Genomic DNA, 15,281 nt, shown 5'->3' with positions numbered 1-15,281 from the left:
TAACTTCTGCACCAAAGGGGCCACATCTATAGTGATTACTCATGACATCAAATATATATATATATATATATATATATATATATATATATATATATATATATATATGATTGAATTCGCCATCTTAGTTTCTTAAATGTTTTTTGTGTATAAAATAGAGAATTTAATATCTTATTCCAGACACCTTCGGAGCAAAACCCATCTAACTAATTTTGATAGCTTGTTAACCTAACTTAACCCTAGATTGACAAAAAGGGGATATCGCTACTTTCATTGTAGTCCTTCCATCGTGTCCTTTTACACTGTCTTTATGTCCTATCATAGCTGTTCGAATGAGTCGATTCCTCTTGATGTTACGTCTTAATGTGACAGATACGCGCACATTTGCATACTCAAATTATCCTATTTGTAGACCCAATCAGTCATTTCATGTTTGAGGTGCTTCCAGTTGCCTTCAGTGGCTTGGGTAAGAGCACCTGTCCCAGTCTTCTGTACATAGTTCGTCCCCAGGGACTTGTCTAGTTCAAACTATGCAGCCCACTCATCGGTGTTTGGTGATCAGAATCACTATAACGCTTATTGTCTAGGCTAACTTCAGGTCGATAGCGTGTTAACCATTCAGAGGTTCAAATTATCTCATTCCCCACGACCCCAGCCTCAATCCTAACCTAGTCGACCACTATAATTACTGACACACACTGAGTCCTTCAATAACTAACTGGGTACAACTTATATTTTTTTAGTGGTGGATTAAATTTGGTGTGCATTCGGATTATGCTTGGGGTCCAAGAGAGCCTATATAGAGCCAATATAGTTCCATATCATGACCATGGACTCCTTAGAGGTCAAGGGTCATTAATAAATGGGTGGTACCTCTGGGTGTAGAAGTTACGTTGCTAAAGTTGAGCCGAATTAAAAAATTTGATCTACCATTTGAGATTTTGGTGAATCGCTCTGTATATCTCAATCTAAGCTCGAAATTAGAATATTATACAAAATATACCTCTCTGATTTTACTCCTTCTAAGTTCGTCATTTCCAGTACCATTCACGTTAATATTTACCGAATTATTAGTATACACTTGATAACTTTCATTGAACGTATACACGTTCCGATGAGTCATCCAAGTTTCTTCTGGTAACGCTCTTGGTTGTCTCGAAAAATAAATCCCACTCCAAGCCATCACTATTATAGATCCGCCGAAAACGGAAGCGGATACTTTGGTGTTCACGACCATTGTTCTTTATAACTTTCTGAAATATTAACAATTAGGAACGGAATAAGAGAGACGAATATAATTGAAAAGCCATTATAACGGTTTTATGTATTCATCAATTTTTGTGTTAGTTTGGTGAACAAAAAATATCTGAACTGACTTATGCACACAATAAAAAGTTTTATTACATATATGTATTTAAAAATATTGTTGTGCTTCGTGCATTTATTACCGAAAAAATGCTTATCAAGAACGATTTTATTATTTATAGTACCGAAATACGAATTAAAAATAATTGCTATAAGCGATATGCATTTTTCTATTTTGACATGAACTACAGCATAATCGGAAACATTAAGTCAACGGAACACGCAAATATGAAATATTCATTATACGCAAATTTAAGTCACAACGTTTGAAAAATATTTTTACACAAATATACAAGATGTCCTTGCCTTTGTTCTTAGCACCACACACGAATATTAACCCGGCCTATGGGAATCCAGAGACCCCTTCTCTGAATTTAAATAGGCAATTCTCCTCGAAGTAGGTGGCTAAGTTCTGCTGGGGACCCAGTATTGCGGGGTATAACACAATCCCCTTGCCCAGCGATACGGGTGAAGACCACACCAGCAGGGAAGGCGGAGAAGATGGACTTCGGTACGGCAGACCTGGCGCATGTGGCAACTACGCTTTAGGCTAATCAAACATTAGAGAACGGCATAAGATCAGGTAGGCAACGTAATTATTTTCCCATGAGTACAACATTAATATGAATATAAGTAGAGGCAAAGAAGACTTGTTAGTATCACCACTCGACCCGACTTGTGGTCGGCGCTTGGATGGGTCCGGGCTATCTAGTGTGAAATGAGCATGTTGCTGTGGATGTCCAGGCAGCACAGGCTAAATCAGATACTGTCAGAGACCGAATAAACAGAATTATACTCAACGCAATTCCAACTAGACTTCACACATGCCCACAACCGACACACCAGATCAAGAAGTAGAAGAGATCTACAGTGTTCTGTAACGCGAAATCTCAAAGGTTTCAAGTGCAGATCAACTGGTTGTCATGGCCGATTTGAATGCAAAAGTTGGCTTCCCAACCCTTAACCCACACTTTTCTTCTCAATAGCCTGGGGAACATTTGGGGGATCTTCTTCCGGTACAAATGATATGTCGTGACCTTCTAACCATATATCTGGTTATTGTGATGTAGTGACAAAAGGTAGATCCGGTATTATTTCGTCAATGGGATGATCTATATAAATAAAACCAACAAATTTTGGAAGACATTTCTCTATAGAAATATGTGCGTTCAACGCCTCATCCCTCACATACCCGACGTAAGATGTGATATACCTGCTTAGGATATGGCACAACAGACCCAAACTTTATCATCAAATTTGTTTTAGGATTTATATTTTACGTAAATCTTTCATTATTGTTGTTGATTCGTGAGTACTTGTATCTTTATCAAATTGGCAACACCTTGCTATTCTGTGTATGTTGTCAACTGTCGTTTTGGGTGTAACCAAGTGCACGTGTTCTTGTTTTATAAATAAAATATATGCAAAAAGAAAACGTGTTTCTGTAATGCTTCAAGAAACCTAATATACCAACAGAGTTTTTATTACAATTGTCTTTAATTTAACGCCCTTTCTTTTTAGTTCGCGACTGATGTCCATGTGGGAAACCTGAAGTTAACAAGTCTTCTAGTTGAATTTGTCTTCTGCACATTCCACCAATCTATTTGACTCGGCATTAGTCAAAGCTTTAGGCCACTCACTTTTTGGAAGGTTCAAACATGGTATTCCTTGATTAGTTCGAATAGACTAAAGCATTGTAATGAATTCTGATGTTTCTATATAAGAAAATGTATGGATCCATGTCTAGGGATTGAGGATAGCGAAGATGCAGCACAATAATAAAGTTACAATGGGGCGAAGGACGTCGTAAAGATAAAGATAAAGTGAAAATTAAACTTAGTAGATAACTCTCGCGCGTGTCAAACTTTGATTTAGGTGGCGTTCGAGATGTGTCCGCCACAATGTCGAATGGACGATTGATTTGGTCAAAGCTCTGATCGAAAAGTCCCCCTTGGGTTCTAGTAAGTTTTTAAGAGAGGGTGTCACGGTGGTGCGGTAGGCAAAAGGACGTGACCACGTCGTCTTTTCCTGAAATGATCCGTAAGGTATATTGGAGAGGATTAGGTTAATTGTATGCAGTTAAAAAATTGAGGTTATGAAAACAAGATGATTTGGAATTCCCAAAAAAGGCACCTTATATAAATAGTGAAGCTATATTAATTCGAAATTCATAGTAATTTTATATTATTATAGTTATAGATTCACAAGTAACCGTATTTTTTCGTGTTTACTAAATGTTTAGTATGCAACTATCCCTATTCAAGACGAGATAATAAAAACTGGTTCTATTATATTAGTTCACAACGTATTTATATTAGACATAATATAATAAATGCTTTTTTAAATTCTAATTTGGTTTACAATTCAAATTAACTAGAATTTCATGCTTGGCAGAAGATAACCATTGACGGTTTTGAATACGAAGCGTATTTAACAGTATTTATAATCTGTGAATCATCTGAATAACGATTAGTTGTATAATTAGGGATACATATCGACTGCCGAAACGACCAATAAATTGGATTTTTGTGATGAGCCTTTAATTCCACTTCCCGTGAAATGAGGTCATGGGAAATAAAGTTTTTACAAAAAAAAACCAAATAACAGGAATATCATTGGAAGTATACTTATAAGCGATAAAAGTTAATTATTGAATAGAATATAGGGATAGTGATTTGGTAAAAATTCTTAGAGATATTATTTATTAGAATATTTTCGTGATATTACGAGAATTGCTACTTAAGTTTTAAGATATGGCAACACTGATGTGAATATGAAATTTTTAATCGTGAACGTACTGAGAACGCGTTGTCATACGTGTGCTATTTGAGTTGTTTACATCATGTTTCGTTGTTTTTCCGAATACAATCGTGGCAGCATTTCGCTAAAGGATGAATTTCGTCAAGAACGTCCAAAATCGGCTGGTGTACAAGACAACATAAATGCTGTGCGTAAACTGATATTGAAAGATCGTTATATGACATACGGTGAGATTGAGGCGTACTTGGGCATTAGTTCCACTCGTATACATTCTATATTGCATGAGTATTTGGCTGTTGTTAGATACCGCATAATTTGACAATCGCTCAAAGACAGCTAGTGTCGAATGGATATCCTGAAAAAATTCAATTCCAACGCTTCAAAAGACGTCTATGAGATCGTGAAAGGCCACGTCTTTCAAGACGAGCCAAATCCAAAAAAAAAAAAAATCAGGGAAACCAATCGCAGAAGACGATTCATTCTCCAACACGACAATGGAAGATCTCACACATATCTTGACAGAAAAACGTTCATGAAGTTAAAACATCGAATAAGCACCCAATGATTTCTTTTTATTCCCCCTGATCAAAGAGAAATTGCCATATCCATTTATAAATATTGTCACGAAGAACGTGACATTGAATTGGCTAAAGTTGGCAGATAGTCCACAAGAGCGATTTGCCAAAACTTTAAAAAGGAAAGCAACAGTGGTAAGAGACATGTTTCTACAAGGTCTCGGTTTTAGAGGAAATATTTTCAAAATTAAGTGAATAATACGACAACTTTGCATGACATAAAGCTGAAAAGTATACAGTAAGTTCAAGTTTTTACTAAAATTTTCGTTTGGAAAGTTGGTATTCGGAGAGCTGGTCACCACTTTTTTCAGCCTTGTGAAAGTACCTTAGTCGAAGTGAGGACCAACTCCTAGACTATGGATATCTTCTTCTTATGGCTTTTCAGGCATCGACATCTCTCATTTCCTATTCCAACTATTTCCCATGTTTTTTGTCCCTGATGAAAAATTTCAATTTCTGAAAGTTTTCCATTTATTGCGTCCTATTTTCTCTATCTAGTCAATCCAATTGGTTACTCCTTGGTATATCTACATCCGTTTTTTATTCAGACTTTCTTTTGTTGATTCATTCCCATTGTATGGGCGTAACAACTTAACTTTTATTTTATTTAATTTATAATTGATGTTTGCCTCGACATTTCTCTAATGTCATCGTTTCTGAACTTGCCCTATTTCCTTTTACTCACTATTGCTCTGAAATTTTATATTTCTCTTTTGCTTTGATACTTATAAACAATATTCTTATTTATGTTTCACTATTGATTTTTTGTTATTTTTCATATGGTGTTGTTCTTTTTAAAATGTTTCTTTAGCTTTTGATTTCTTTACTTTTTACTATTTTATTATCAAATATTTAGTTTACTTCCATTTTCTTGAATAAAATCTAATAGTGAAAGTCATTATAACAAGTTTTATATGTGTTGAAGAGATAGGTGAATAATTTGTGGATGAGATAGTTTTCATTCAAATGCTGTGTATAATTAAAATTATTTAAATACAAATTTAATCTTGAGTCATCTGCTTATCTCAATTCGAAAGGAATTCTAAAAATATGAAATTCAAACAATAAAACTACTTCGTCATTGAGAGATTGATAAGTTATTAACCATAAAACATAATATCGTTGTTACCAAGGAAAAGAGAAGCTGTTTTATCATAATTAGACATTCCTGCAAATTTTATTGGTTGAACGTAAAAAAACTTCCACAAAAACGTCAATCTTAATTTATTTATAGTTGTGAGAATTCCTGCAAACTTTTTAATTGAAAGCTATATAAGTATTTGAACAAAACACGAAGGAAAGTTATTGATTATACGATATTTGAATGAAATGAATGAGTTATATATCAGACGTGGGTTACAGCAAAGTTTGTACGAAAACGTAAACGTTGTTTCTATAAATAATTCCCACTGCTCTTAATAATTAAAACGATGCTCCTTTATAATGAAACACACGTTTCCCATGTTGTGATTAACTCCTCCGTCAAAGTAAATTTACCTCCTTTTAGTTGTGATTTAACAACCATGATTATAGAGTGGATGTTTCAATATTCAGATTCCAGATTCTTGGTAAATCTATTGCGTTAGCTGGTTTTAAATTTTTCAACGCTCTGAATAACTATGGCAAACAATATATCAGCAAGTTGTAACCGTTTTTTGGTTAATCTAGCACAAAATTTGCCACTATACCTATTTTTATAAAAAAAATACATTGAAATACTCTGAAAATCTTTCAGCATATTTTCTACCAATTTCTGTTCTGGTTCTGTTCTGTGTCGGTTAACTCGTAGGGTATCCACAAGTTTTCTTACATATAAATAAAAAAACTATAGAAGAATAAGGAGAAGTGTAACTTTATTTCATAGATCTCGAGAAAGCTTTCAAGAAGATAGTCAGGAATATATGGAGATTCCTAAATAAGAGAGACCGAATAAAAGAATTCAACGAATGCGATAAGTGCAAGACACTAAATGTCAAGAACATTCAAGACAACGCGAGGAGTGAGACAAGGATGTATACTAGGTCCACTATTCTTCTCGGTTGGTTTTGATAAAAGTAGAAGAAAGAAGCGAATGTTACATACTATAAGGTAAGACATTGTAATATGTAAGCTAAAGTCGAAATAAATATGCACAAAAACTATGCATATATAATGTAAGCTTTGAATACATCAACATGAAGATAAATGAGAAGAAAAAATAATGCCTAAATGAAACAAAACTTGAACACGTGGAAAGCTTTGAATATCTAGAATTAAAAATAACAAAAAAAGAAGAAGAACGCAGTATAAAATGAAGTAGTCACTCCAATATTCAGTTCGAGATTTGACCAAATCATAAGAATAACAGAAGACAAAATGACTACAATAGTATACGAAGCAAGATCAGCAAGGAACAAAAAAGAAAAAAAAGAAAGACATGAAAAGAAGGAGATAACGATAAAAAAAGGAATATGAGTGGATTGGCATAAGATGGGAAGTGATGGATAGAAAGAAAGAACTTATAAGTTCGTGGTTTGTAGTGACTGCGCAACCGACACCGAATTAAGTTTTGGAGGCATCCATATAGAGAATTAAGTCGAAGGATTTTTTATGCAGGATTTCTAGAAATGCTTTTTCTAGTACAAGGGCGCTGGGATATTTATGATTATTATAAACTGTAAGTGAGGTGTATACTATGGGAATAGTTTTGATCCAAGGCGAAGAAGAAGGCAAGTGAAGTGGGCAAGTCGAAGAAAGGTTGGTATTTTGGAGTAGAGGTGCGAGCAATTGAGGGATAGAATTTGCAATTGTTCGTGAGTTAGTAGGTGGGGACGTGGTGGTAAGTAGCGAATGAACAGGATTAGAAGGAGCGGAAGATACTTTAGTAGTTTATGACACAGGCGAAGAGCAGTGTTGTGTACAGAGGTCAATAAGTCAGTTTTAGATTTGGGACGATATTTAAAACCATTATTTACAACTATTCTACTTTTTATTCTAAAAACATTTTCCAAAACACTCGGTCTCTTGCACTATACTGTAAACAAGCTTTCAAATAATTTAATTAAAAAAGTTTTATATCGAAAATATTTCGATATCTTCTCACATTTACCAATCACAAGTAACGGTCTACATTTTAGTGGAAATGCAAATGGAAATGCACGTTTTTACTTTGAAAAAATATTTTCGTTTGAAAAGCACGCAGTAATGGGTATGACGCTATACGTGCAGCTTGTGCTAATGAAAACATTGAAATAACAAATCGAACCCTTTTCAAACTAATACAAACACAGTAAAGCAAAGTTAGATGGGGAAGAAGTAGCCAGAAAAGAGCAAATATTGGAATAAAACAGAAGGGTATAATTAAGAATTCAATTTGAAATTTTGTTTGTTGAACATATACTTAACAAAAGGACAAAGTTCAAACTTTATTTCGAAAATTAGGAAAAGAAATATATAATGCTTCAATAATTCATATAACAATATATTTAAATGAAAGACTATTTGGAAATGTTGATTCTTCATTCATTGCAGTACGTAGCAAACACTCTACGTCCGCAATTTTAAATGTTTCAAAATATGATGCGTCACGAAACTCTTCTTATGTGGCCAAATACGTTTCCTTTTCCATGTAACTATGAAAGAAATGTCTTAGTTGTTGCCTTTGCTCACTTCCCAGAGGTATGTAAATAGAAATAATTACATATTTGACATATCGTTTTTAAATAACTAATTCAGTGTAAACGTATATTCAAAAAATAATTATTTCTTTCACAGTTTTTGAAAAGTAATTGTGAAATGATTCGGTTAAAGAAGGATTTCCATAAAAATGGCTCTACGCAAAAATTAAGAAATTTGTTTGATTTTTAATCGCAAAATGAATTTTATCATTCGAAAATGATGAAAAAAATGCCATTCCATAACTACTAACTATTAGCTTTTCATAAAGCAGATAAGCGTGTTTTGGAAATATGCTTGAATGCATTTCTTTTTTCACTTGGTTTCACACAAACAGGAAAAATAAATTTCAAATACCGAGTCTCAAGAAACATAAAGACAAATATTTATAACACACCACTTGAGATTGTGGCTGAAGTACGTAAATTATAGCTAAGACGTTTTTAGAGGATTTTATGGAATTATGAGGGAGATTTCCGGTGATCTAATACACTGAGTGATTCATAAATAAAATATCTATCTCAGAAAAACATATGAAATGTTTATTCCGATTTTTAGAGCAAACTACGATACAGTTTTCAATAATAAACTTCATTGTAAAAAAATACACAAATACTTCATTTCACTCCAAATCTAATTCTATTTACTACTTCTTCATCTAGATAGATACATTTGTCACATGTTTTTATTTTGTACAGTTTTAACTTCAGTCTCTGAAGACGATAACTTGGTTATCAAAACGCGCGTCAGACAGTGTAATTGTAAGTGTTGGTATAGTGGTAGAGTAAACAGTGTGTTCAGTATGAATATCACGGTTCTATAAATTCCAACTTATCAGGGTTAATTTTTGCATATGTCTGTCATAATATTGTACAAATATCATTTCTGTCCCAGTTATGTGAATTTTTTGAGTGGTGATTAGTTCCCAGAAAGAGAAATCTGCATTTATTGGAACTGAACATTTGGACGGTCAATGTATCTAAGAGCTGCATCATATTCTTCGATGTGGATAATATTTGTTCAGCCATTACCGCATACATTTGGATTTATGCAATGATTACCTATGTAAATGGGGAGTAAATTTAATCTCAGTTTCTTCATTTGCCACAAAATTCTAATTATATATGTTTACCGTGTCTCCTCCTTACTCGGTTTGAATCCGGATAAATGCATATTTGTAATTATGTACTTAATAAATGTTCTACTTGTGATACAAAGAAAAGATGCTACTTATCATGATATTCAATTAAGCATGAAGCATTTGTGACTGGAGATGACGTGCTCTTAAGAGTAAATTCTACAGAAAGCCCTTAAAGGTTTCAGGAAGAGTTTGATGAAGATATGGTATAGAATTTTCCATAAACCAAAGTGTATTTTTTCATTAATAAATTGATCCTAATAAATGTTAACATTTCCATGAAATGTGCTTTAGTTTGATTGTATTCAACCTGTGAATGAATATGAAATATATTTATCTACAGGAGCAGCTTAAAAATAAAAAATCTCAACAACTAAGAAAAAGAGATAATTTGAGTATCAGAATTTTGTCTCAAGTAATACGATGTAATTTCAGATTACCACTGAAAACTGAAATAAATGGACGCCAATTTTGAAAATTGGAGATTCTCGGAAGGAGTTGGTTCAAAAAGGTACTCGTATGGCGGCAAAAAAAATAAGAAAGAAAGAAATGTGAAAAGGAGAAGAAGAAAATGCTTTTATAGGAAGCTTTATTTATTAGAAATTAGGAGATGAAGAAAACTGGACCTAAATTGATCATTCTAACAATTTATAACTTTAGACCAGGGTCGATAATTTATTAAAGTAAAAAAATAATAGTAGGATGAAACACATTGCAAAAGGGGGAGAATATGGTGGAAACAAAAGAAAAATAAATTACGAGTGATGTTAGGTCGGGAAGGTAAAGGGGGTGAGTTTTTAACGGTAAAAAACCGTTTATCTCGATTTCTTCCAAAACTACAAGTACAATGAAAAAAAAACAGTTGTAGATAATAAGAAGAACTCCAACTTTTGTATTTATACAATTTTTTCACATAACCTCAATATCAAAAATTAAAAAAATCAAGTTTTTCGTTTTTAATTTTTATCTTTTTCAAAAAACTTTTTTTCTCACTAAATATTGTGAAAAGTTCCTTTTTTATGTCCTATATACACTGTAATTTATTTGATTTTAAATATTTATTTTGTCACGTTATTTTGACATAACATCGAAAAAGCACCCTAATTTTCGAACGAAAATTCTCACGTCAAAATATATGCTTTTTTTGAAAGTCCCTGAGATTTTTGTTCGTTGAAATCTCTATTTACTGTTGGTGTAAAAAATATTACCACTACCGCGATAAATTTTTTCAGAAAAGGCAGAAAATAAGACGATTAAAAACTAACATCCAAGCTTTTTTTTTAATACTTACAATTTTGAGTTGTTTATTGAATTTTTCCGCTCTAATTACATAGAAAATTTGAAATTCATGTTACATTGATGGACAAAAGTAATAAGAGTCTAGAACTTTAATAAATATCTATGAATTGTACATAATGATCGGAAAAAAAATTCGGATGAGAATTTTTCCGTCCTACTTTTTGTCTTTTCTGAGAAAGTTTATCATGGTAATGGTAATATTTTTTTACATCATCAAGAAGTAGAGATTTCAACGAATAAAAATCTCACAAACTTTTAAAAAAGCCGATATTTTGACGGGAGAATTTTCGTTCAAAAATTAGGGTGCTTTTTCGATATTATGTCAAAATAACGTGAAAAAATAAATATTTCAAGTCAAATACATTACAGTGTATATGGGATGTAAAAAGGTAACTTTTCACAAAATTTCTTGAAACAAAAATGTTTTTTGTACAACATAACAGTTTAAAATGAAAAACTTGATTTTGTTTTTCAAATAAATTTTGAGGTTATGTGAAAAAAGTGTGAATACAAAAGTTGGAGATCTTCTTATTACCTATAACTTTGTTTTTTGACTTTTTTCCATAGTTTTGCCAGAAATCGAGTTTTTCACCCTTAAAAACTCACGCCCTTTCCCTTCCTGATCTCAGATCGCCCGTAAATTATTTTCCCTTTCATTTTTATAATATCCTCCTCCTTTTCCAATTGTTTTTATCCTACTATAATTTTTTTACTTTTTATTATTTTTAAAGGCTTCTACTCTGGTCTACTTGGTATTTTTTATGGGTTACCAAATAACGACATTCACATGTGTTTTTCAAAAATAATTTTCAAACAATTTTCTAAAAAATCGTTGAAAATAAGCTCAACCTTTGAAGTAAAAAGATGAATTATTAAGAGCGACAGGATCATTAATATGAAAAAAAATTCTAATCTTTATTTATATGTATTAAATTTTTTTTAACAGAAATTTCAACCGTTAATAGCTTTTCAATTAAATTATTTCAAACAATAAATACCTGTGTGTGTTTACTCGAATAAAATCCCGTTCCTTCGCAAATCAACATGCAACACGGTTAAAAATTCATTAGCGGACAATAGCACCGACAAGAACTATTGAATCAAGTAAGACTGATCAGAGAGATGATCCGCGAATACCACAATCTCGGTGTTAACGGACTGTTCGGAGTGAAACAGAATGAATTTTTAGTGAAACAGAGAAAGAACGATCACCACGACATAGCTCCTTATCAAAAAGAACTCGTGGTTTTGTTTTCAAAATAAAACTGGTAATCGGCATTTGCTGAATAATTATCGCGTGGGTTATGGTGACCAATCAATGGCCGAGTAGAAGACCAAAGGGAGATAAACGGTTTCTTTGTATTTTTATGAATATTAAGAAATGGCACGCGATACATTTATAAATTGTAAAGATACAAACACATAGAAAATAAAAATAATGATGTTTAACTAATTTGATACGATCTGTTGAAATTTATATAATCACGTCGGTTCCTCATGATTCTTGATGAACTTGTTGTTTTATAAGAAAGTTTATTGATAGTAGGGGAGCTATAGGGGGCATTTTGAGATTCACTCGAGCGCGGCAGATTAACATTAGGGGACATCCTTGTACCCTGTTAAGTACGTCCAGCAAGTATTAGCACTATATCTTGGAACGTGCGTTCAGAATATTGGATCAGATTTGTAAAAAAAATCGATCGGTTGAAATAGTCGAGCGTGTCAGATTAAGGTAAGGTAGGTTAATTATAATACAAAAAATCTATATTTCCTTAATCTGACGATTTGAGCTTGATGCAAGGGGGTTACAATGTTGTTAAAAAAATTCATGACCTTGATTTACTCGAGAGCGTTCGTATTTTTTTTTTTTCAATTTAAAGGAAACGCCGAATATTTAAAAATTTTTATTTAAGCTGTGCACGTGTTACAAAAAATTGGTGATGTCAACAGGCAAGTATTGATATTTTCAATAAAACATAGGTTACAGATACTTTACAACTTTTCTTGTTAATTGTATAGTTCTTCCAATAACAATTGCAAAACCCTTGCCGACAATTTTGTTTGATCTACCATAGGCGTAGATTCCTCAGTTTATTATTTTTAAAAATACTTTTAAAAATATGTATATTCTATGTTTTCGAATACTTGATCTGCAAGATGACAATAACTCCATGGATCAAGAATAAAATAAAAATTATTTTTACCATGTAATTTATATTTGTTTTATAAAATAAAAATAGAAATACCATCGGTTTTTTGTTAATTGCATATATCTTTAATAAGAAACTATTGTTAACTGATTGATTTATTCAGAAGAACATTTTTCAAATCGTCTGATCAAAGAAATCCTTCCATAAAATCATTAGATTAGTAGTCAGCACTTCTTACGTATCAAGCTGAACCTACTGTATCAAAATCTAATGCGCTAACATTTTTAGATGTGCCAAAAGCTGTCATCAAGTCCAAATCGTTAGTATACTTAATTTGAGGTTCCTTTGGTTTCACTTAACATCCCCTCCCAAAATCTGATGCTCTCGAATACCCCATTACCTACCCCACCACAAAAACCGGCAGATTAATATGATTTTTCACTCATGGACACAAGTAAATTCTAAACGTCGAGAATTTTCAAAATGCAAACGCGGTTCAACCCCTGAATGTGGTTCTTTTCTTCATAACGCGGAGGCGTCTACTTATTCAAAAAAAAAACATAAACGTTAGGCGCCAATCGTGTCGTACACGAAATAAAAAAACATAACACATTTCATGAAAGTGATTATAATGTCTGTATTGTTCGAAATTTGATTTTACTGTACTCTAACATATTTACTTAGTATCTATCAAACAGGTAGCGATACTTGAAACATTAGATGAAGAGCACTTTTTCTCTCCATGGGTTTTTATAATAATTCATAAAACTTTATAATGAGATTTTGATTAATTATCCTAAATGGTTATATTGATTCTAAATAATGATCCAGATTAAATATCAAAGAAATTATTATAAATTGTCGTTATTCGTGATCTCTCTTCAAAGACAGATGTTGAAAAATAGCATTAAATTTTGACATATATATGAATATTTTTTAATTGGTAATAGAAATTGGTTTACACTAAATAACGACAATTTGTGAAACTAAATTGAAGAAAAAATTATATCCTATCTATCTATCTAATTACACTATTCTAACTATCCATCACCATCAAAAATAACGAAGTTTTTATTTACGATTCAGTTCAGTATGTCTGTCACTATGTACTCCAAAATGTGTTTGACTTCCGAGTCCTGTGCACACAGAAATGGTTATTATTATTTCTTTTATTCAATTGACCGTTTAGAATACTTCAAGCAATTTATACACTTCGGGGTTTCTTTATTCATTTTTTGCAACTCCTCGTTTAGGTTTTCCGGTCACGTTGTACTACAGAATCTGTTTGACTATGATGACTCGTACTGTAACTTCAAATTTGAGTCCTGTGCACACTTCAGGATTTCTTTGTTATTATTATTTCTTTTATTCAATTAGCCGTTTAGAATCTTTCAAGCCATTTATACACTTCGGCTTTTCTTTATTCGTTTTCTGTACTACAGAATCTGTTTGACTATGATGATTCGTACTGTAACTTTAACTTTGAGTCCTGTGCACACTTCAGGATTTCTTTGTTATTATTATTTCTTTTATTGAATTAGCCGTTTAGAATCTTTCAAGCCATTTATACACTTCGGCTTTTCTTTATTCGTTTTCTGTACTACAGTATCTGTTTGACTATGATGACTCGTACTATAACTTCAACTTTGAGTCCTGTGCACACTTCAGGATTTCTTTGTTATTATTATTTCTTTTATTGAATTAGCCGTTTAGAATCTTTCAAGCCATTTATACACTTCGGCTTTTCTTTATTCGTTTTCTGTACTACAGTATCTGTTTGACTATGATGACTCGTACTATAACTTCAACTTTGAGTCCTGTGCACACTTCAGGATTTCTTTGTTATTATTATTTCTTTTATTGAATTAGCCGTTTAGAATCTTTCAAGCCATTTATACACTTCGGCTTTTCTTTATTCGTTTTCTGTACTACAGAATCTGTTTGACTATGATGATTCGTACTGTAACTTTAACTTTGAGTCCTGTGCACACTTCAGGAATTTTCTTTGTTATTATTATTTCTTTTATTGAATTAGCCGTTTAGAATCTTTCAAGCCATTTATACACTTCGGCTTTTCTTTATTCGTTTTCTGTACTACAGAATCTGTTTGACTATGATGACTCGTACTATAACTTCAACTTTGAGTCCTCTGTACACTTCAGGATTTCTTTGTTATTATTATTTCTTTTATTCAATTGACCGTTTAGAATCCTTCAAGCAATTTATACACTTCGGGGTTTCTTTATTCGTTTTTTGCAACTCCTCGTTTAGGTTTTCCGGTCACGTTGTACTACAGAATCTGTTTGACTATGATGATTCGTACTGTAACTTTAACTTTGAATC

At 32.4% G+C, this 15,281-nt stretch overlaps 1 protein-coding gene across 2 annotated transcripts in view; it reads right to left on the bottom strand.

The window, feature by feature from the left end:
- LOC130452349 (mannosyl-oligosaccharide alpha-1,2-mannosidase IA-like) overlaps positions 1-15,281 on the bottom strand; it is a 158,664-nt gene that overhangs the window by 47,419 nt on the left and 95,964 nt on the right. Inside the window, exons 1-2 of one of the 2 annotated variants that reach the window (XM_056791556.1) lie at positions 11,787-11,962; positions 1,001-1,250 (exon numbers count right to left, since the gene is read on the bottom strand). The exons of the other annotated variant lie outside the window; for it this stretch is intronic. Coding sequence (XP_056647534.1) covers positions 1,001-1,234 — 234 coding nt within the window. The 5' untranslated portion in view covers positions 1,235-1,250; positions 11,787-11,962. Of the gene's footprint in view, positions 1-1,000; positions 1,251-11,786; positions 11,963-15,281 lie in introns of those variants that run through there. 2 annotated transcript variants of the gene reach the window in all.

The sequence above is a fragment of the Diorhabda sublineata genome, chromosome 1 (assembly GCF_026230105.1).
Source record: "Diorhabda sublineata isolate icDioSubl1.1 chromosome 1, icDioSubl1.1, whole genome shotgun sequence".
Lineage (NCBI taxonomy): Eukaryota > Metazoa > Arthropoda > Insecta > Coleoptera > Chrysomelidae > Diorhabda > Diorhabda sublineata.
The sequence above is the reverse complement of the archived record's forward strand: the minus strand, read 5'-3'. Positions and strand labels throughout refer to the sequence as shown.